Raw genomic sequence first — 24,424 nt, 5'->3', positions numbered from 1 at the left:
TGCTGTGCACTGAAACTACTCTAAGAAATAAAACTACTCGAAAACCCAATAAGAAGTGTCCTCATGACCATAGGCCTTAACTTCTTGCCTATTACCTTTATCTCCAATGTGTCCTCTCCTCTAAATATTTTGAGTTCTTGGACCCTGAAGTTAACAACTCTGGTATATGTGAATATTACAGTTCCACTAGAAATATGGTGGTTAAGTTGCTGTTGTATAAGAATTCTTGGCAGCCAGTAACAAATTTAGATAAAAAACAAATACGTGTCCTTTCAATATAAACTAGCATTAAAAAAAAGCACTATACAACTTGGGAAATAAGTCAAAGCATTATTTATTTATGACATATTTACATACTTACAAAACTGATTTCACCCAATACATCATCCTGTGTAATATCATAAAATGAACACCATATCCAAGGAATAAAAATCCGTATTTCTTAATAATTTATGTATAGCTCAACAACTTTTAGAACATAGAATATTATCAATTTGGCTTCACAAATTACAAAGTCCTATTTATAATTTTTTCTAGCCAAGGAACAGAGTAGATTCAACAGCATATTAAAGTAATTTAGTTAACCCTGAGTAATTACTAACTTGCATAATTTTGAATGGATGTATACAACACACTTTCATCTGCATTTTTACTTATACTATCACACTATCTTTTTGTCTGTATTTATCCACCTCGATTTTCAACTTCATTAATCTTCAGAAAAAAGAGGAACAAAGAACAGGAAAGTAATAACAGAATCGGACAAGGAAACTACTAGCACTGCCTAAACATTCAGCAGTCTGTGACACAGTTTAGGTCTAGGGTTGTCTCAAAAACCTAACAAAAGGAAGATCCCGAATTGAATAATCTGAGCACCTTGTCAACTAAGGTTGATATTAAATTACTTTTCCTGCATTCTGTTTCCTTTCACACTAATTAAATATATGTGTACAAGCTTAGAAAATGCAATAATTTGGATTAAAATACAAAATTTTATATACAAAATATGAAATACAAGAGCTCTTCGGAAGAAAAAAAAAATCACAAAACAACCCCAACAGTGGTGAAGAACTATATTAAAGATGGCTTTTCCTAAGACAGAGGGAGAACAAAAGCAAACAGCACTCCCGCTCCGCCAAGGCTAGAGCAGGAGTTACAAGGAAACGGGCAGGAAGAGAACAGAACACTTGGGCTGGATGATGAGTGAAGGAAACTGGCCTCAGATTGATGATCAGCATATCTTATGCCTAAACACCACCACCAAGACTATCTGGCTAAGCTGCCATGGTGTGTTAGAGATAATGAGTTACTTTTCTTGCCCCTTTTACAACAGGGAAATCTAAGGACAACAAAATAAACAAAAGGCTGAGAAAGCTGAGCATGTGAAGTCAGTCATGCTCTGCTGCTTTTCAAAAACTCTGGGCCACAAACAGAACCAGAGAGGTTCATGTATTTCTCTCTTCCATCTGCCCGTCTCTCATCTTCCTCACCCACTCACACTGTTCCGAGCAGAAGGCCTACCAAGCCACCACGGGCAGGAAAATTACCTAGCTTCAACCAAGCCATGCAATAACTCTGCCACTGCTCTTTGCGGATTCTAGGAAAATCATCATCTAATGAAATGTCAATGTTTGTGATTCTATGAGAACAATTCTCAAAACATCAAAAAGACATTTGTGACTTGGTAAAATAAAAATCAAAGAAAAACTAAGATATTTTTAGAATCTGTAAAATTTCCTTACGATAGGAGGGAAAGCAGCAAAACTATTTTAAGTAAGGACATGCTTCCCTTCAGTTTGTAATGAAAGACTGTTTTGTCATCATGCCATTGCCATGATAAAATACTACTAGAAAAGGATAGCTTTTAAAATAAAGTATAGAAGCAAATGGTAGAGAAATGTACTTGAAGGAAGGAAAAGAAACTATTCTGTCCCTGTTACTCCTGGACAAAAGTGCACCAAGGCAACCTGTAACCTCTCTCTGCTGTCTCTCATGACTTTTAATGACACAGAAGTCTGATATTCACTGAACAGTCATTATACAGTGCTTGGAAAGTAACATATATTTAATATTCAAATTTAATATTCATTCTTCTTATCCTCAGGTAAAAAAATAGCAGAAACCAAATAATGACTTGAAGTGGCATTAATACAAAGCAAACCTGATACCTAAAAACAGTGCAGGACAAGAGCTTCAACAGCTTTTATAAAACTGCCAGAGACTGTGCTAATTCTTTTACATCTAAAGAACTGTATAGAAGAGTAAAAAAATTAAGTTACATTTATATAAGAAACTATCTTCGAAAAAGTTATTTGAACTTGTATATACAAAGTTCAACAGTATTAAGAAAAAAAATTAATTATGATTTATATAAGTCCAAAAATGATAAAATATATTATTTGAGGGGAAAAGGCTTCCACTAAATAGAAACACAATAGACCACATAAACTAGACTGAATATAAAATAAGTTTCTTTGAAAACATCCATAAAAAGTAAAGGCCAAATGGCACAAAGTTAAAAAAGTAATGCTTAAGGCAAACCAAGTAAGTAACCTTAATTAAAGTAAGAGACATACTATCCCATAAGCAATAAAGTAACCCCGTCTCAAAAATTTCTCTATTAAAATGTTTAGAGAGTATGAGTGGAAGCAGAAACAATGGCTGTTGTCAGAGTTTATTCTTGGAAATACTGAACAGCATTATACAAAAATAACTTGAATACTTCTGATTTAAAATATACTTGAATCATTTGCCCTTTAGCTGTCATATAGCAATGAAAAAATAAAATGTATTACCCCAATGTTCATAGTATAAATCTGGGAATGCCAAAAGTTATGTTTAAAATTGAAAAAGGTATGATTTTCCAGATTATATGTGTACATGATGGCCAAAAAAGAAAATGATCAATTCCATTATTTTGGCCCATATTACTGAAAACATGCACGGAAATGTGGAACATCTCCCTACAAGTAGGTGTCTTATAGTGACTGTTGAGCAGGCTGCTCAGCACCAGCCCTGAGATCGTGTGCACATACAAAAGGCATCAAAGACTGACAGGAAAAGAGATGAAGCCAAAAGAAATCATGCTTTTATAAACATTCAACCAACATGTTCTTTAATAATGTCTTCTTTAAAGAACAAAATAATCAAGTACATGGCATTAAATGTCTTTGCACATGAATTTCCAACTTATAAATTTGGATGTTAAATTGTGCTGTAAATATATTTGTATATTTTCTTTTTTGAGAACTACGATAGGTGAAATGATATGACTATAAAAAGGATTTGTTTCTTTTTGTCTACTGGAATGACACAATGCCTTTCTAGAAAAAGAAAAATTGCAGCCTACAGGAAAACGATAAAAACTACTGGACTCATTTAGGCTATTCAATTTAGGAAGGTACAATCGCTTCTTTAACATCAAGCTAAAAGTGGGGGGAAAATCTCAGTCTCCTAAGTAAGTCTCCTCTCACACTGTCCTGGGTGGCAGGCGCTGTTTATACATGCCTGCTATTGCTCTGGCTGCACTGTAGATCATCTGCCGACGAGACATCCCAGTAAATGCCATGTGCCAATCAGTCCGGCTGACATTCAGTAAACTCTTTTCCAGGACTTCACCCACTGTCACCAAAAGGCCTGACCACCTCAGATTGTAGTCCTGGGGAGTTAGACTTTGAGCCTATGGAAAGATGAAATTGATATTACTTACAATACGTTTAAAAATATCATTGAAACTAGCTATAAGTGACATTTCAAAGTATTTCATGTTATTTTAAATATAGATTATGACAAACTCTGAGAAATACAGCTAGGCTGCCAATTATATCAAGTTACAATGCTAGAACACAATCAATATAATATTACACACATCTACTTTTTAAAAAATATCCCCATTAATGGGGCTAATAGTCGGAAGGTCTAAGTTCTTATTCTAAATTAAGTGTCACTTCAGGTTAATAGTAAGATTGGTACTAAAATCAGTGCTAAAGTTATCTTTTATAGTAATAAAATTTCAACCTGAAAGAGGAAAACTGCAAATTAAGGCTTAAATCCATTCAGAAAAGAGTTGCTCAATTATGGAAATTATCTTTGGAAATGTAATTCACTTATTAATATGTATCAAATAATATCCAGTCCAGGACAACATCAACCACTGATGCAACATTCCTAATTGACTCAACTTGTATTTGCTCCTAATCATATCATTTATTCATCTACAAAGGAATGAAAGAAGAATAAACTCATTGTTTGATATCCAAGAATGATGTGGTTTTTCTGTTTTAGGGTGTTAGGTATAGTCCAGAGGAGTACAGCCACATCCAGAACAGATCTATACAGTTATACGACTACCAAATGTGCCATGTATTACAATCACCTGAGGAGCTCTTGTTTCTTGTTTCTTGTTTCTTTTTTTTTTTTTTTTTAAACAATATCCAGTTTCTCACATCCCACTAAGATAGATAACTGAGACACCAAGATAACGGAATTGGAAACTCTACAGCTGGTTCCAAGAGAAACAGTACAGTATTACATACATAAAATAGTTTCCAAGTAAATCTTATGCAAACAGTCCAGCACTTGGGAACCCCTGCTCTAAGTACTCTTTTCCAACGTGTATACCACAGTATCAGTATTTCACTATATTTCAAAGAAGATAAACAGCAGATATACTACTAAGGTCCTCAGAGACACCAGTAAAACTGTGCTTCTCAAACTATGGCATGCATATGAATCCCCTGAATATCTTGTTAAAATGCAGCTCCTGATTCACTAGTCCTGTGTTAGGACCCGAGAATTTGCATTTTAACAAATTCCTAGGTGATGCTTGTGATATTAGGCCAAGGACCACATTTTTTAGAAACAAGGTATTTGATATTATTGGCAAAAATCCAGAACAGCTGGGGTTTTCTACGGGGGTGCAGAATCATTTATACTTAAGTTTAACCAAGTACAAACTGTATGAAATTTATTTCCAGATTTTTACTAAAATATATTGATAATTCTAATTACCTGAAGGGCTGATTTCTATTCCCTTAAATTAAAAAATTCCAACAAAAAAGTGTAAAACATTTCAGAATGAATAAAAAGAAACAGGGAGGAGAGTTCAATAGCTGAGGATAAAAAGAAGACATTTCAATGCACACAGTTTTGTATCTTCTAAATTTTAAAACCAAATGACACAAAATAAAACAAACAGAATAAAAAGCAAAGTAAAAAGCAAATAACACCCGAAAGACCATTATTCAGAATTAACCACTATTAACAGTTTGCTGTGTATCTTTTGAGGCCTTTTTCCCTATTCTTACTAAAATTTTAAAGCACACACATACACCCCCCTGCTAGTAAATGGGATCACACTAGATGTGCTGTTTTTGACTTTTACTCAGCAATATGTAATAGCTATCTTTTGGTACTGGTACACACAAGTCCACTTCATTCTTTCATGTCTACTTCTTTCCAGTATATATTCCTAAAAACGAGATAAAAATTGTCCTTTGCAATGGTCAGACATCTAACACAGGAGTCAGCAAACTTTTTCTGAAAAGAGCCAGATGGTAAATATTTTAGGCTTTGTGGGCCAGACATTCTCTGTTGTAACTACTCAGTTCTGCTGCTATAGTACAAAAGCAGCTACAAACAATAAGTAAGCAAACTGGCATGGGCGTGTTCCAATAAATTTACTTACAAAAACAGATGGCAGGCCAGATTTGGCTGTGAGCCGCTGTTTGCTGACCCCAGGTCTACAGCAATGTTAACAGTGGCAGTGATGGGAGCATCCTCATAATTATAATGTTTCCAGTGTTTTATTTATTAGATCTGAAGTTTGCTTTAATTTTGCAGTACACACATACCCGTCTAATACTAGTTAGCTAAGAGCTATTAGTATGATTATTTCTAGCAAATACCTTCAACTTTATCAAAATCTTTTTTCTCCTTTCAATGCAGATGTTCACGTATTGAATTACATAAATTTACTATTGTTGAACCATTCTGTTGTTCTTGGGACAAATCTTTCATGGTCAGGATACAATGTTCTTATACATTTCTGAATTTTATTTATTAATTTTACCAATGGCTTTGACATTTAGTTCTTCGGACTATAATTTCATTTGAAGTTAAAAGAGGCTAGTCTCACAGAATTAACTGGAAAACTCTCTAACTCTATTTTTGATACCTCATACATCAAGAGAATCATCTGAACATTTTATAGAACTCACTTATAACACCATCGGTACTCAGTGATTTTTTTTTTTTAAGTTACATAAAGTTCTTCCATTTTAATGCTTCAATTAAGTGGAATCATATGAAACTGACAATAATATTAACTATTTCTGACCCTCAAAGGCAACAATGTCATCTGGTTCAACCTAATACTCTTAACTACAGCAAAATTTCTATTTTCCTAGAAAATCCACTCTTTCACCTAATTTTTCTAATTTACTGGCATAACAGTATACATAGTATTCACTTACAGTTCTTTAATCACCTTCATAGTGAAATGAGTTTAATGTTAATATCTATAAAAAGGTTTTCTTGAACTTCTGCAATGAAAATATGGAATAAAGGTTTCAGTAAAATTTCAAATTCTAAGCATCAATTCTTAGCCCCCTTTCTAAACTGTAAATGTCTAAGTAGACCAGAGGTTACTTTTAGGGATTATATGAACACATACGCCAAATTTCCATGAAAGTACACACACATGCATTTTTCTTGGGAGACAGCCCAATAGTTTTCTTAGATTCTCAAATGCCTTCATGTCCCAAATAAGTTTGAAAGGCAGTTTTGAAATGATATTTAACAATGTACAAAGTACAACTGTAACAAAAATTTTATGAAATTAATGACAGAAAAAAGTTAATAGAATACCACTTAAGATCACAGAGATTCCAATGCAAGTATATATTTATATTCCATTTTGTTCACGAAAGGATTAGAGAAAACATACCAAAAAAAAAAAAAAAAAAGAGGAATAAGGATTATCATTTATACTTACATTCTCCTGGAAACCGTGTGGATAGGTACACTATTAGGTCCATTTTTCAGCCAAAAACCTAAAGACACGTGCCTATAAGGTTTCCAATGTTGACCTCACTAAAGACACTAAAGATGAACAGGAGGACAATCAAATCAAGGAAAAGGAAATGGAGATAACAGTGGAAATGAAATGTGAGATAAAAGGGAAAGCAAACGAAAGGTGGACATAAAACAACTAGAAAAGGTAAATCTTTTCCTGAACATAGAGTAAAAACAAAGAAAAAAATGAGAGAAATAATGATTAACCATGTAATGTATTGCCTTTCAAAGACACCTGGAAAACAAAAGGAGGAAGGTACCAAAACAACATGGAAGAACCAGGAAATTAAAAAGCAAAGAAAAATACTAAAGAAAAATGACTGAAACAAAATCAAGAACGTATTTCTAACAAAAAAATGAACACGAATTTTTATTTCGAAAACAATATTGCAAGTTTCTCTGGAGCATCATGAAAAAGCAAAGGAGAAAACCAACCTGCTGTACAAATTCCAAAGGCACTGGTGTGGCTTGTGTAAATGTTTCTAGATGAATGCCATGGACAGGATCTTCAACCACCAAACAACCAATGTCAAACCATCTGCAACAGAAATACGAGTTCAGACGGTTTACATGCCAAATAAAACTTATCGTGAATAGACAAAAAGAGAAAACAAGTACTATTATTCAGATAGAACAGATTTCAAAAAGGAAATCTTTTTATCAACTTGCAAAAGGACAACTCATAAAAACAACAGAAAAAATTACTCTGTATTAATTCTAAGAGGAAAAAATAGACAATAACCACAAAGAAAAAATAATTTAAAAACACTTATCATGGAAAGCTTCCTTTCCATGGGAAGGGAGAATAATCAAAGTAAGGGTACTCAAATATGCAACAGGTAAATTTACATACATTGTATATGCAAACTGCTTATAATGAGTAATATTTTTCAATCCACTTGCTAAAATATGGGAAATTTTATAATACCAACTCTGTCATGAATATATACCCAATTAAGTTAATAACAAATTAAAAAATAAGTTCACTCAGAGGAAATACTAACAAATACTCTCTTCATTACTAATAAATCCTTCTAATCACAATTTCTGAATTGTTCACAATGAGTCAGTCTTTGAAAACAGCCTCATGAAATTCAGGACACTTCTCTTCATTTAAAAAGACTTACATATTATACAAAATGATAAATTTTTAAAATGACTTAAGTGAAAACAATTGTAGTACCACCCAAATTTTAGCTAACTCAAATCATGAAACCACCAGATACCCTCAAAACATGAATTTAAACAATAAAAGGATATGAAGCAGGAAAATGTTTCATGTCTATTTTTTAATGTAAATCTAATAAAATGCAATGAAATATAAAATGGATTAGTAGACTTGCATTTACACATTCAAAAAAACAACCAAGTAAACTATAGAGTAACATAAGTAACTTTACTGAATACTAAGATGGCACTTTATAGTGTCTATAGTGTTCATATCCTAAAACTGTTTAAAATTAAAAACATTAAATAATGACATTTATTTTATTTGGTAGACTAATAGATATTTTGTATTTTACAACAACAACTTTCTCAATGAAGATAATGTATTTGTGAAGCTCCATAAAGTCAAGCTTAGCTAAATTTTATTTTGCTTTATTTTGCATAATTTGCAGACCGTAATGTCTATGATGAATAACATACTAACCAAGCTTTCAGGTGTGGACATCCTAAAAAGTGTTACTGAAGGTATGAGGAGAGTTTTTTCTATGATGCCAGTGAATATATCTAAGAACAATGACCTAGCCTTGACTCAGCTCAGACTGTGACTGAAGTACACTACATTACCCTCCCTTCCTCACACCCCTACAATTGTGTTTATTATTATAGAAGAAAGGATGAAACTTCTCAAGATCACCTAAAGACTCTAGAGTTTTGTTTTGTTTTCTAAACAAGGGTTTTCAAAGATTACTATGCATTCAGAGAGACAGCACCATATATTCAAACCAAAAGGAAAAAGGAGACTAAAACAGACCCACAAGTGACTCTGATATTGGAATTAGTAAATAAGGATTTAAAAGTAACTATGGTTCACATATTCAAGAAAAGAGAGGTAAAGACAGTCCAACTAGATTAGAAGATATAGGCATTCAAGAGATAAATTGAATCTATGTTTTAAAAGGTAAGAACTCTATGTAAGAGTTTAACAACACTCTGGAAACAGCAGAAGGCAAGATTAGTGAACCTGAAGACAGGTGAATAGAAAATGTCAAAACTCAAGAACAGAGAGAAAAAAGAGAGTGGGAAAAAAAATCTGACAATGTGAGACACTGTCAAAGGTGAATGGGCATGTAATTAAGGTCCTACAAAGAGAAGAGGGAGGAATGGGCCAGAAGCAAGTTTTGAAGACATAATTGTAAAGAATTTCCAAAACTGAAGATACTAATCCACAGAATCAAGAAGCTCAGCGAATCCACAAAAAATAATTATGAGAGCAAGTAAGCAAGCTAATACATATAATCATACCACGCTAAAACTGCAAAAAACAAAACAACAGAGAAAACCCTAAAAGCAGCCAGAGAAAACAACGTATTATCTTCACAGAGATAATACACAAGAAGATGGAGAGAAGACTTTTTAACAGAAATGACAGAAGCCAGAAAACAGTATCATGACATTTTTAAAGTGCTGAAAGAAAATAAACTGCCGACCTAGACTTCTACATCCAGCAAAAATAAAGGTGAATTAAAGCACTTTCAGGTAAACAAAAGCTGAGAGAACTGGTAGTGAGCAGCTCTGAACTGTAATGTATTATCAAAGGTTTAAGTACTTTAGGCTTCCTTTAGAAGAAAAATGAACCCCAGACAGAAAAACAGAAACACAGGAAAGAATTCAGAGAATAAACAAACAAATACTGACTGCAAAGCACACTACCAGTTATGTTTTAAGAGCTTAAAATATATGCAGAATTAAAATACTTAACAATGACACTGCAAAAGGTGAAAAGGGAGTGAATAGTATTAATAGTAATACTAGTATTATCACAAGTTAAAATTTTTATTATAATACATCAAAAAGGCATATTGTAATTTCTAATGTTAATTATTAAAAGAACAACAACAGGTTAACAGAAAAGGTGACACGATAATCACTGGATGGTTTCTCAGTGCTTACATAGAAAGTTGAAACTTATTAACCTAGAATTCAGAGCTCCATTTGGCCAAGTTTCACCTCTTCTTCAAAATCCGGTTCAAGCCCTAATTATTCATGAATTTCACCTGACACTATCTCCATGGTTACCTCCACTGAAATTTTACATATTTCCTGTCAGCAAAAAATTATGTTTCTCTTTCTATAATTACTTAAAACTGCTCATCTGTGTACTACATATATCTTCTCTCCCACTGGCCTATAATATGCCTCAAAGTTGGAGGATATATTTTGCGTATTACAAGCCACAAAATGCTATGCCCATTGTTATTCAACAGTGAACAAACAAATAAAAAATAAAAACAACAAAACCACAATGCAATTACCAAAGAAGGTAAATTTCAACAAAGGGAAGTTATTTTAACATAAATCAATTAAGCAAATTAAAAATTTTTCCCATAAAAAGCCACCTATTAAAACTGCATAGCCCTCAAAAACGATGATGAATTATGCTGTCTGGAGGTTTTTCTAAACTATTATGAGTACAGGAGAGACAGTGCTCACTAGAAACTCAAACCTAGTGAATGCCATCAGGCCTTCTTGCCCATACATTCCATGACTTTGAATAACTATGTGAATAATTGTGTTTGCTACTCATCGTCAGTTATATCCACACAAACTCTATCATGTTATACTTAGTGCCATTTTAATAAGTAACTATTAGCATGATATCAGAAAGCAGGCATGACCATCTCCATTTTAGAATTAAAAAAAGAGACACAAGGATAGAAATGCCAGCTAAGTCATGCAAGACACACAGCTAGTTAAGTGATATAAGCCAGCATCAAAATATACTTTTCTCTCTGGTCATAAAACAGGAGACACTTTTTGCTAAGTATTCAGTGTCAACTCCCAGACCCAATTATATTTTGCTTCCAAGAGAAACATAATAACCTTCTTACTTGTCAGGCAGCAATTCTGCAATGAAGTTTTCTACTGACACAGCTGTCTGTTTTTCATGGATCACCCCAGTTCGACGCAAGCTATCTATCCGTTCCTGGGCACCCTAAACAACAATGGCAGAGGTTAGAAACCATTTCAAATTACTAAATATTAAATACACTAATTTATGATTACACAATACATGCATATAGGCAAACACATATATACTCACTGTAAACATTCAAACAATACAAAAATATAGAGTAAAAAACGACAAAGTACAATTATATTTCCTCAGTATCAACAGTCTGGGGTACACCTTCCAAATTATTCCATATGCATTATGACGTTGGTTGCTATTGTGAAGTGGATTATTTTTATATTACATTTTCTTATTGATTGTTACTATTAAATAATTTAAGAAAACTGTATTTTTTAATGTTGATCTGGCAAGAGGCCATCTTATTACATACAAAGTTTTTATCAGCTCCAGCAGTTTTGCAGTTAACTCGCTCTTGAAATTTTCAGGTAGACAATCATATCAATAATAAATACGTTTTTCTCTTTCTTCTGATTCCTTTTAAATATACATGCACCAAAATGACCAGTTACTTAAAATAAAAAGCTGCAAATGTATACATTGTATACATTACACCACAGCTTATTCAACAAAATAATTACCATTAAAGAAGCAAAACTGAATGGTTGAGAACACTGTACAGATAACTCAAAATCATGAACTGATTATATGTAATAGAAAACTAAAAGCTGGATTACTCAGGGAAAAGGTTTCTGTTTTTTGCTTTTATCTGAACCATTTCATAAAAGCTAACCACGAACAATGTGATGAACATGTGTTCAAAACACAAGATAAAAAGTCTGAACAAAAGTAGCTATGATAATTCTTATAAGGACAGCAGAGTTAAACAGACAGTATCAGATTAAATGGTCAATTCTCATGCAAATGAAAATTAAGAAGGCTAGGACACATCTCGAGAAAACTCAATTTATTTCAGAAACAACTGAAATAAAGAAGAGAAAGTGACAACTGAACGAGAATGTGTAAGACAATTTAAGATATTAGCTTGTAAAGATGAAGATGAGGCCGGGCGCGGTGGCTCAAGCCTGTAATCCCAGCACTTTGGGAGGCCGAGACGGGCGGATCACAAGGTCAGGAGATCGAGACCATCCTGGCTAACGTGGTGAAACCCCGTCTCTACTAAAAATACAAAAAACTAGCCGGGCGAGGTGGCAGGCGCCTGTAGTCCCAGCTACTCGGGAGGCTGAGGCAGGAGAATGGTGTAAACCCGGGAGGCAGAGCTTGCAGTGAGCTGAGATCCGGCCACTGCACTCCAGCCTGGGCGACAGAGCAAGACTCCGTCTCAAAAAAGAAAAAAAAAAAAAAGATGAAGATGATAGGATTTAAAGTACAATAAAACCAAGACTGTATATTTTTGCTTACTCTTCTACCTCTAGTTTCCAGCAAAGTGCCTAACTTAATAGGTGTTCTCACTAAGAACTTACCACATAAAAAAACTGAACAAAGAAAAAAATAAAGGCTTCTGAAGGCCTATGTGGTCAATGTTAAGAATACAAATAGTGTAAACATGGCATCACCAAATCTAATAACACTTAAAGAGGCAGCTGTTGATTTTGAAAGCAATGTAACAGATAAGATGAACTTAATTATTTATACTGGATGTTACAAATTTGCTTAATTCACTCCTTCCATGAGGCAGTTATGGCTACAGTTTGATTTTTAAAAAGCTTAAGTAAACGTTAATTCAGTAAAAACTATTAAGGGATTAGTAAGATGTAAAGAGATTCATCCCCAAACCCTTTGAAAGTGGTATCTCAGCTATGCACTACAACAAAATATTCCTAGATTTTATGCTTCCAGGGAACAGAGACTCAGTTTGTTCATTTTTCACTATCCTACAGCACAGAGTTTTATATTTCACAGGATTCACAAAACAATTAAAATTAATTAGTTCCTGCAAGAAACAGGATAATAAGCTAGGTAGACAAGTTTTTTTTTTTTTTTTTTTATAAAATCCGTAAGAAAATGAAAACGGGGTTATATCTGGCCTTTCTTTTTCCTCTGACCACTACATTAATTAAATGTGGCCTCTTTTGGAGTTCCAAATACAGACATTTTAATATTAGTCCCTACCAATGTTTTGAGAATGAAATTTTATTTTTTAGCAATATAAGAGATCAAGAATCAGGTAGTTTAGAGACCATATTAAAATAATCATTTCAGAACTGAAGAACAATACTATAAGAGCTTATACTAAGCAACTTGGTTCAGTGAATAGTTAAAATTTTATATATTTTCATAAATGCTTATAGATACTATATTTGTTGAATATAAAACTATATAAAACAGTAGTCATAACTACAACTGGCTTTTCAATAAAGTTAATATTCAGCATAAAAGTTCCAGAAGCTTCCTAACTTTAATTTTAGCTGAACTGATTTACTTCCTTAAATAATTTCCTATTTCTAAAAGGCAACTTAAGTTTAGTTCAGAAAACCCATTTACTTCAAATAAAATCTGATTGGGGAGAAAACAGGTTAAAATTTTATACTCTAAGATTCTACATTATTTTTCTTCTCATTAGCTCCCTCTACTGTTTCTGGAAAAAAAAAAAAAAAAACGACAAATTTACAAATCACTTTCTTATATATTAGTTTCAATGAATTTTAGTTTTGAGCTTGTACTGAAAATTGTGGGAAAAATTCATATGTGTAAATTTGAAGGATAAAAATCAGCAGTAAAATAATCTGTCAAATGCTATTATAACAAGATAAATGCAACTACAATAATTTCCATCAAATAAGGTTACCAACTTCCATATCACATTTATATAATGCTTCACAATTTAGAGAAAACCCTCATTTTAGTCTCTAATTTCAGTGAAATGAACTCACCATTTTGTCTAATAACCTATTTCTATTTAGGATTTTTTTCAGTTTACGCTCTGCAACTAAATCTTGAAAAGTCTTCCTTCTTAGACCTATAAACTCTTTCCAACTTGCAAGACCTCCTGGGAAAATCTTGAAATACATTCTCAATCTAAGTACGTGACATGTTCTAGTCTTTCAACTAAAACTCGCCCATATAAATGCTTATGGTTTGTCATATATATGTCTGTGTATATATGTGTCTGTATATATATATAACTGGTTTAATGTACAATTATTATGTTTACATACTTATTTTACCCATTTACTGTACTTTTTTTTTTCATTTCTAGATTAAATTCAAACCCTACAGCCATCAGTTAGTTTTGCTAAATTTTATTAAGTCTAAACACCTATGACCAAAGAAAATCTTATTGGCAATGTACACTAGGGCTCGAATTCAAGAGAAACCTACTACAGAAAAGAAGTATTTCAAAGTGCATGTGCTTTTGGCAGCTCTGCTGTGTGTGTAAGGACAGACCACTGTGAAAGGTGAAAAGGCAGAAAACACGTAATTTAATTCATATTATATACAATGCATTACATTTAGATAGAGTATAACTACTGCCTAATAGCCCCTAATACAGAAAAGTGGTTTTGCAGTGAGTACGCATATGTGTAAAAGGACTTCATATTCTATTTAAATAAAGTACTAAATACAACTCAAAGAGCACCTCAAACTTACGTAGCACTACCTAGTAGAATTAAAAATTAATCTAGTGTCAGTGTGGGTTTGTGTTTAGTGACTAATTATAATTAATGCAACAGACTTTTTCCCCAGTGAAATATGCTATGTCAATTACTTCATTCCAATGCTTTACAGGCATTAAATGAATGCAGGTAAAGGGTCTATGTGCCTGGCTCATGGGATGTTCTCAATAAATGCAGGCTATTATAAGCTCCTTTAAGTAACAGAATGTCATATATGAAAATGCATTTATCCTTAAACATAAATACAGTTGATCCTATTATTTTTGTGGATTCTACGTAATTGTGAAGTTGACTACACACTGAAATTTATTTACAACCTCAAAATCGGACATGCACAGAGCTATGAGAAATTTGAGTTGCCTGATGCATACACTCCTAGCTGAGGTTGAACAAGGCAGTGCCCTGTCTTCTTCTTTCAGCTGACATAATGTAAACAGGTATCCTTTTTGGGGTCTATTTAGCACCTCTTTTTTGCATCTTTGTGTTTGTTGATGTTAACTGCTGTTTTCAAATGGCCCCCAAGTGTAGTGCTGGAGCGCTGTAGTGTTCCTAAGCAGAAGATTATGATATGCCTTACTGAGAAAACAAGTGTGTTAAATAAGCTGCATTCAAGCATGAGTTATAGTACTGCTGATTGTGAGAGTTCAATATTAATGAATCAAAAATATGTGCATGTATGTGTATAAAAATGTATTTAAACAGAAAGAAGCATAAAACAAAGTTACGTATTGACAGGTTGGCCAAAATGTAACCAGAGGCCCACAGGGACCTAACCATCGTATCTCCCCTGGGAGCAATGGCTCAGTATTCATGAATTCAGTGTGTAGCAACGTTACAGAACATAATTATGCTGAAAAACAAGAACTGTCTGTCTTACAAATAAGATTTCTTGATGGATGAGAAGTGGGTAATGAGAGAAGTCAGGGCTGACTCCAAGGTTTCTTGCCTGAGAAAACAGAAGGATAGAACTGCCATCAATTAAGTTGGAGAAGGCTAGAAGGAGCAAATGTGGAGGAAAGAAGTTAAGTTCTAGACATATTAAGTTTGAGATATTCAAGTAAAGTTGTCAAAAAGCCAACTTATATATAAATCAAGAATCTACAGAAAGGTCTCAGGTGGAGATTTAAATTTGGTACTGTCAGCACAGAGATGGTATTTAAAGCCATGGGATAGTCTGAGAGTTAACTGATGAGAAGGTGACCGTCAGAAGACTGGAAAGAGGAGGAATCAGCAAAGGAAGTACAGAAGGAGCGAGCAATCAATGAAGGAGGGAAAAACTAAAGTGTGGTATCTGGAAGTCAAGTGAAAAAAGCATTAAAGAGAAGTGCATGATCAACTGTCTCAAAAGCCTCTGATAAGTCAAATAAGATGGAGAACATTAGCATGAGCTTGAGAGCACTATCAGTGGAGTGCTGGACGTGAAAGCCTAACTGAGGCAGACTTAACTGAATGTGAAAAGGATACAAGAAAAGTGCTGGCAACTCTTTGGAGTTTAGCTGCAAAAGGAAGCAAAATAGGTCATTAAGTTATAGAGGAAGGGAGGTCAAAGAATTTGTTGGGGTTTCCTTTGGTTTTTTCTTTTTTTTTCAAGGTGGGAAAGATGTTTGTATGCCAATGAACTGTTCATTTGTTCTTGTATGACTGTATGCTGGTAATAATACAAAGAGAGGAAAATAAAGTATGAAAGAGAGGATGGAATTCTTAGAACTTACACATTTTTAAGCATTATCAATAGGGATAACAAAAAGTTTATGGGATTCAAGGGATATTATCATCTCAGTAATTGATGTGAATGTTAATGCTGAATTAAGAAGATCTCGTTTAGGACTAACTACTCTCTTTTTGTGCTCTCTCAATGTTTCTTTCACTCCCACAATAATCAAAACCTATCTTAGATTTCTTTAAACTAAAACTCCACTATATCTTCGTAATACAATAGGGCTGTCCACTAAAACCAAAGTTCATCGCTTTTTCAGTATGGAAAAGCCTATTAGCTCCATAGAGACAACAGATTATCAGAATTATGAAAAAATTAAATGCCAGTTTCTATGTCCTGAAAATGGTGTTCTATTACTCACTTTCAATCCAGCTGCATAGCCCACTGGTTGTGGGGCAATATTGGACTGTCCAGCTTCCCCCACAACCACAGCTAAGCCAAAGACCTCCTGGAAGGCATCTCGGACAGCAGCAACTTTTACTTCTTTATTTGAGGTCACAACAATATCCAATTCACCTCCAGATTCTACAAAGACCAGAGGAAAATTTAAATTTCAAATTAATGAAATTTTCATAATTACTACCATACCAGGTGCTGACATCTAATTTACATAATTATTACCAGTTTCATAAAACCATGCAAGCTATAGATCATTATCTTTTTTATATGGTTGAGAAAACTGAGGCCAACAAAGTTTTGACCAAGGTAACTTATCTACATAGTACTAATGTCAGGACTTAAAACTGACATTACATATCACAAGCCAGAAATTACATATTTGGCTTGTTAAGTGTAAGTTACACATTTAGTATACTCTATTTATGGAAAATTAAAATAAAGACTTACTGATAGTAAGTGATTTGTCAAAGAGCTGCATAGAAGTTACGCACTAAACAAGGGCTACCATGAAATATACTTTTTACCTAGAAAACAGTTTAAATATGGGGTCATCAAGCTTTTTATTAAATATCCCCACAATGTTCTGAGCATATACCACACATAGAAATCTTAACGTTTCTGTGATACAATGAATTCAAAGCCCTGGTTCTAAACACGGCACATTCTGATATTTGGCATTAATAGCAAAAAAGATTTTTCATGAAAATTGTTTATAATGTAAAACATTGTGCCCTAGAAACCAGGCTGTTTTTCCCTAATAAATATCATGTGGAACAGTGAGAGGTATTTACAAATATTTGGGTTTTAAAAACAATGGATCTCTTTTTCCTGACTGACATGTTCCACAGATCACATCTTTACTGGAAACGTCAGAAGCTACTAGAACACAAAAGAAAGGAAGAATATACTTTTTTTTTCACTTTTTTCCTCCACATGGGACACATCTCTTGATCTTAGCTAAGTACTGCTCCATTAAGCTTCAGCTCAAAATGGCTTTTCAGCTTGTGATGAGTAGTCCTGCCATTTCTAGTACTTTCTGCGTTTCTTGACACATTTGAAATTGTTACATCAAGTGATTCCTAGAATATCTGTATAAAAATACCTTAAGATGGCTGGGCACGGTGGCTCACGTCTGTAATCCCAGCACTTTGGGAGGCCGAGGCGGGAGGATCACAAAGTCAAGAAATCGAGACCATCCTGGCCAACATGGTGAAACCCCGTCTCTACTAAAAATACAAAAATTAGCTGGGCATGGTGGCATGCACCTTTAGTTCCAGCTACTCGGGAGGCTGAGGCAGGAGAATCGCTTGAACCCGGGAGCTGGAGGTTGCAGTGAGCCGACATCTCGCCACTGCACTCCAGCCTGGCGATAGAGTGAGACTCCATCTCAAAAAAAAAAACAAAAACAAAAACTGAAAAACCTTAAGATTTACTTTGAGTTGTTTTGTTAGATAAGAATGGTGATGCTCTGCTGTCAGTAAAAGTGTCAGCTTTTTTGAATTCAATTTTATTACTTTTTAAAGCTGATTAAGTTATGACATTTGCTAATAATAGAAATTTCATTTCTGTACCTTTCTTTTTTCCCCTCAGTGTTACACATTTTTCTTGGTGTCATGAAGACTAGTGGTCTGAGAAACTTCCTTGGGTATGAGCTCTGCTTTTATCATTTACTAGCTTCTTCACCTTGGGGAAGTCACTGAGCTTGTTTCTTTGTAGAAAAATACTTGCCATCCAGCCTGGCCAACATGGAGAAACCCCATCTCTACTAAAAATACAAAAATTAGCTGGACGTGGTGGCACATGACTGTGGTCCCAGCTACTCAGAAGACTGAGACACACGAATAGCCTGAACCCAGGAGGCAGAGGTTGTAGTGAGCTGAGATCTTGCCACTGCACTCCAGTCTGAGTGACAGAGTGAGACCCTTTCTCAAAAAAAAAGAAAAGAAGAAAAACACCTGGCACCTCATAGGGTTTGCTCTAAGGATTAAATAAGGTAATTGCTTTCACAGTCTAACATAGTACAGCCATTAAAACAGCAAAAGCTCCAAAAATACTGTTTCCTTCATTCAAAATACGTACTTGCAAAGAAAAGAACATATATGGCAGAGTCCAATTTTGAATCCTTTGGACAGTTACAAACACAAAGAACAACTCAGCTGATTTAATGCTTAATTCAATTTTCTACTACAAGGGAAGCAAAGTGGCTAACTGTAAAAAATTTGAACATAAGTTCAATACAGCTTCACCAAGTTGTGTGATCTAGGGTGATAACTTACATCCCTATAAACCTAGGTTCCTCATCCAAAACTTGAGGAAAATACCTACCTTGCAGAGCTCTTATGAGAAAGTGTCTGGCAGAAGCATTCAATAAAGACACTTAACCATTGCTAGGCCTTCTCCTTTGATATTTACTAGACAGTAAACTACCAAATAGTCAAGACTTGTGAAAGCTATTGGCTTTTTATTGCCACTGAAATCTCTGTTCAGGTACCTGCTGCACAATTTTGACTTAAAAGTTATCTTTTACAGAATTACTAATAATTGGTCACTGAGACTTGTAAGTGGTATTTTTTCACATATTGGACATGCACATAAAAATTAAATAGCAGACAGTATCTATCAACTGTCTGGAAGATTCTGGATGATTAGTGTTCAGAGGTGGTTAAAAATAGCTTTCCCAATATACCCAGTCATGAGATATTATTAACTAGATTTGCTTACTCCAAAAATATTATTCCTCAATTACATAAACACATTTAATTAAAACAGATAACAGGAGAAATGTAAAAGAAAAAGTATGAAACAAGCATTACTTCAAATGTCAGTAGTGAATAAAGTAAAATTCATATAAAGCTATGTTAACCTGTATTTAAAATTAAAATCAGCAAGCGTACTAATAACTCATGGCTTTTACTCCTTCTAAGATCATTCTGTGGGATTTTCAAAAGTTATTTAATGATGACTTTTAAAAAAGATGAATTAGTAACACCAAAAACTAAGACTGACAATCAAATTAATGCAGGAACATAATAGGAATTTCCACTGATTACACAATCAGTGGAAACAGAGAATTACAATTAGTGGCTGACATGGACATACACTTTAAAAAAAATGGCAGATACCGGTCTAACTGAAGTACATACTGATATAGGGAGCCATGCCAGGGTCCAGCGTTGTAATCATGCTTTCTACTGAATGTTTTGTCTTATCAAGCACAGACTTCACCATAGGATTCCCAGCCACACCCTGCATAAAACAAATTAATATGTAAGTATTTACTCTAAGTGAGGAACACCATGACCATGATTGTGAAGAAAACTTTTTTAAGTTTCCAATGCATCCTAAACCAGTACTTCTGTAAGACATATAAGGTCATGACAATATCAAATGGCTATTAAGTTTCTAAATGATACTCTCAATTTTTCTTCCTGACTCATAGCAGTGTGCAGACCAGCAGCAATCTACAGACCACGCTTTGAGTAACACGGGTATGGAAAGGATGCTATACTATATATATATACATATATATGTGTTTATATACATATATTTATTACATATATATAATTTCATTTCTACCTATTTATATAAAAGATTGGGCAAAACTTGTCCCTTAGGGTCCCAAATAAAGGTCCCAATCAGGTGTCTATATAAGTCCACACTTGTTCCCTAATAAAAAATAAATAAGAGTAAAAACACCTCTTATCTGGGGGCAGAACAGTTACTTATTACCTTAACACACAACATTTTGCTATCTTCTACTAGTTTCTTCTTTTTCCTACTTTTTGTTTCTCATTTTATACATTCCCAAACTCTCCATTTATAGTCAGATCTATTTCTCTGGATTCTTAGAGCCATTATTACTAGACAGAAGGAACCAAGTCTTGAGTATTCCTTCCTGTGCCATATTTCACAGAGGGTAAAAGACACTCCAGGAAGCAGTGCCTCCTGAGATGGCATCTGACTAACCTGCCATGATTCCCCATCTTCCAATCTGCCATTAAACTAAGGTGACTCAGGAAAAGATTAGTTCATAAAATTGAAATTTAAGACTGCCAACCAACCATATGCTGAAACATCATGACTTACTACTATTTATAAGACCTATAAAGTTGAACTGGGTATTACAATTCATGACAAACACACTGACACATGCTCCTAACAAGAGACAAAATGTTGTAGTCTGTATGCAAAAAAAACTTTTTTAAAGTACAGAGGGGTATTAAAAAAAAAAACAAGCTTAGAAAAATGCCACATTCCTGAAACATGAAGCTCAAATACTATAAATCAGTCAACCATCTATCAATTTTAAATCTTTAATATAATAATAAGTTATAATAATAAAATTGCAAACAAACCCTTAGCTGAATATTGGAACTTGGCAGAATGATTTCAAAATTCATTGGAGAAAAAAATTGGGAAAGATGAGTAAAGAAAAATTCAGAAGAAAAGAGAAATCAGCCACTTACACAACTTACACAACTAAATACTGATATACATTTATAAATGCAGACTTGAACTGTCCTTTCTATCTTATCACTGAATGCTCCACATCCCCACGTCAGAAAATATTAGTACAATGAACACAAAGTAAATAATTAAAACAGTGTGCTCTACTACAAGAACAGGGAAACAGCAATGGACTACAACACAGAGACCAGAAGCTGATTTTAACACACAATTTCCTAAGGAAGATAAAGGAGTCATAAAAAATCAATGGGGATATGATATTGAAAGACTCCATTGAGTACCTGGAAGAAAATTAAGTTTGATCTCTCCCTCTTATAGTAAAGAAATATCAACTATATTAAATGCTAAGTGTCTAAAAAATTAAACGTTAAGGGAACTAGAAAGGGATCATAGAAAAACATTTATCACAGTATCATAGTGGGAAAAGGTCTTTTTTGGCATTAAAAAAGAAAAAAAATGTAAAGAAAAAGAGAGGCCACCTGCGGTGGCTCATGCCTGTAATCCCAGCACTTTGGGAGGCCGAGGCGGGTGGATCTCCTGAGGTCAGGAGTTCGAGACCAGCCTGGCCAAAATGGTGAAACCCCGTCTCTACTGAAAATACAAAAAAATTAGCCGGGCGTGGTGGCAGGCACCTGTAATCCCAGCTACTTGGGAAGCTGAGGCAGCAGAATCGCTTGAACCCAGGAGGCAAGGTTGCAGTAAGCCAATATCGCGCCATTGCACTCCAGCCTACGTGACAAGAGCAAGAAGGGGAGGGGAGGGGAGGGAAGGGATTGATATAACTGACTCCTGAAACTGAAGAACTTTTTTGTCAAAAAGGGTAATAACATTAAAATGTAAACTAAAAGTTGAGAAAACTGCAACATATGAGCGCAAACAGAAAAGTACTCTTACTGTATTAGGAACTCTTACAAATTAACAAAAGAAAATCATCCCAATTTAAAACTAGGCAAAGAACATAACCAATATTTCACAAAAGAAAAATACAAATGGCTAAAAATCATATGAGAAAATGTTCAAATTCAGTAGCAAAGGAAAGCATATTAAAATGTGGTATTATTTTTTGCCTGTCAAATCAGATAATATCCTAGTCCAAATTAATAACTACTGCTGGCAAGTGAAAAATGCTATACCAGTGTATTTTGGTATAAACTTCCAAGAGTGGAATATGTATCAATTTTTTCAAATGTTCACTCAAATGTTCATCAGGAATTAATTCAGAGGAAAAAAAAGATGTCCATAAAGATTTACATACAATAGTGCTCATCATAGTTTTTTGGTGTTTTTTTTTTTTGTTTTTTTTTTTTTTTTTGAGATGGGGTCTCACTCTGTCACTCAGACTGGAATGAAGTATCATGATCACAGCTCATGCAGCCTGGACCTCCTGGGCTCAAACAATCCTACCACCTCAGCCTCTGGGTAGATGGGACCACAGGTACATGCTACAATGCCTGGATAATTGTTTTAAGTTTTTGGTAGAGACTGGGTCTCATTATGTTGCTCAGGCTCGTCTCATATAGAACTCCTGGGCTCAAGCAATTCCCCTGCCCGGGCTTCTCAAAGTGTTAAGATTACAGGCATGAGTCACCATGCCAGACCTAATCATTATGATGATTTATTGATAAGAATTACAATTAGAAGAGATCTCTTCTACAACATGGTGACTATAGTTAAGAACAACATATTATATTCTTGAAATATGAAACCTTATATTTAAGGTTTTATAAGTTTTCTCACCACAAAAAAATGTGAATATGTGAGGTATTGCATATGTTAATTAGCTCAATTCAGCCATTCCAGAATGTATACACGCTTCATATATACATCATGTTGTACATAATAAACACATACAATTTTTGTCAATTAAAATAAATCAACTAATTTAGAAAAACAATTACAATTAGAAAATGCCAATAGGCAGAATACCAAAATAGAACATGGGAAATAAACGCAACAGCGTGTATAGTGAAGCAGCCATAAGAAAACCCAAAATACATTTCGGAAAAAAATATTTTATGGCCAGGAAGATGTCCATGATATATGCTCAGTAAAAACCAGAAAACACGAAATAGTATCCATCTGACCAGTCACTACTTCAATTTGATTTTAATTCAAAGGAACGTTTACACAGATATGCATAGGCAAGAGACTGATAGCAGCTACAGAAAACTGCTAATAAAAAAGAATTTTATTTTTCCTTGTGCCATTCTATATTTTCAAAATTTTCTCTAACTAAAACTATTAGTTTTAAAATTAGAAAATTAAACATAATTTTTAAATACCTCTTACCTTAATAAAACCCCAGATTCCACCAGCAGATGCTTCATCCTGACCTCTATTAATTCTAGGGTCTTCTTGCTCCTCTGGGAAAGTAATGGCTGATGTGGTTCCAGTTCCCTGTGCCAGAGGTGTCAAACTGGCTTGCTGAGTAATAGGAGCTGGCAAAAGACCTAGTCAAAGGCAAAAATTTTAATATGTATAATTTATTCCATAAACTTTTTCCTATAAAAAGGAGTAGCTCAAACAACTTTAATATTAATATTCAGGCATTTGAAGACTGAGTTACAAACTCAAAGATTAACACAAACCTTTATAAAATGCAAATTAAACAGAATTTCCAAAGAGAAATGTATTTCCCTTTACATAGTCTTACACCAAGTATCCTGAAAATCGACAAAAAGCATATATCCAAAAGTTCTTCAGGTCTGTCCTATTCAGCACTTGGATATGAACAGCTGTAGTTCAGGTCTCTTTAATCCATAAAATTAATTGAGCACTGAAGTTCATCACAAAAAAGCATGCAATTCTTACACGTACTCTACATACTTCATGTTAACTCAAAAAGAAAATTCACATATACATAGACATAAATATAGTACTTGTACTCTGCAATAGGTTTCATTTGTAAAGGTAGACGGGGAAAGACAGATAATAAAAATCACAGCAAAGTTGCTTCTTTTCCCTAAAATGAGAAACAACAGGCAGAGGATGACAAGGACAAAGTTTTGATAACTCGTTTGCAACAATTATTCCAAAGACACAAAACAAGTAGAT

At 34.1% G+C, this 24,424-nt stretch overlaps 1 protein-coding gene across 1 annotated transcript in view; it reads right to left on the bottom strand.

The window, feature by feature from the left end:
* Positions 1-313: 313 nt before the first annotated feature.
* The window catches only part of PRRC1 (proline rich coiled-coil 1), a 32,526-nt gene continuing 8,415 nt past the window's right edge, over positions 314-24,424 (bottom strand). The window contains 8 exon segments of the mRNA XM_025387938.1: positions 314-1,547; positions 1,549-1,613; positions 3,508-3,679; positions 7,510-7,612; positions 11,130-11,233; positions 16,866-17,029; positions 20,047-20,149; positions 23,660-23,820. Coding sequence (XP_025243723.1) covers positions 1,518-1,547; positions 1,549-1,613; positions 3,508-3,679; positions 7,510-7,612; positions 11,130-11,233; positions 16,866-17,029; positions 20,047-20,149; positions 23,660-23,820 — 902 coding nt within the window. The 3' untranslated portion in view covers positions 314-1,517.

Source organism: Theropithecus gelada, chromosome 6 (assembly GCF_003255815.1).
Source record: "Theropithecus gelada isolate Dixy chromosome 6, Tgel_1.0, whole genome shotgun sequence".
Lineage (NCBI taxonomy): Eukaryota > Metazoa > Chordata > Mammalia > Primates > Cercopithecidae > Theropithecus > Theropithecus gelada.
This window is presented reverse-complemented; position numbering and strand designations above follow the sequence as displayed.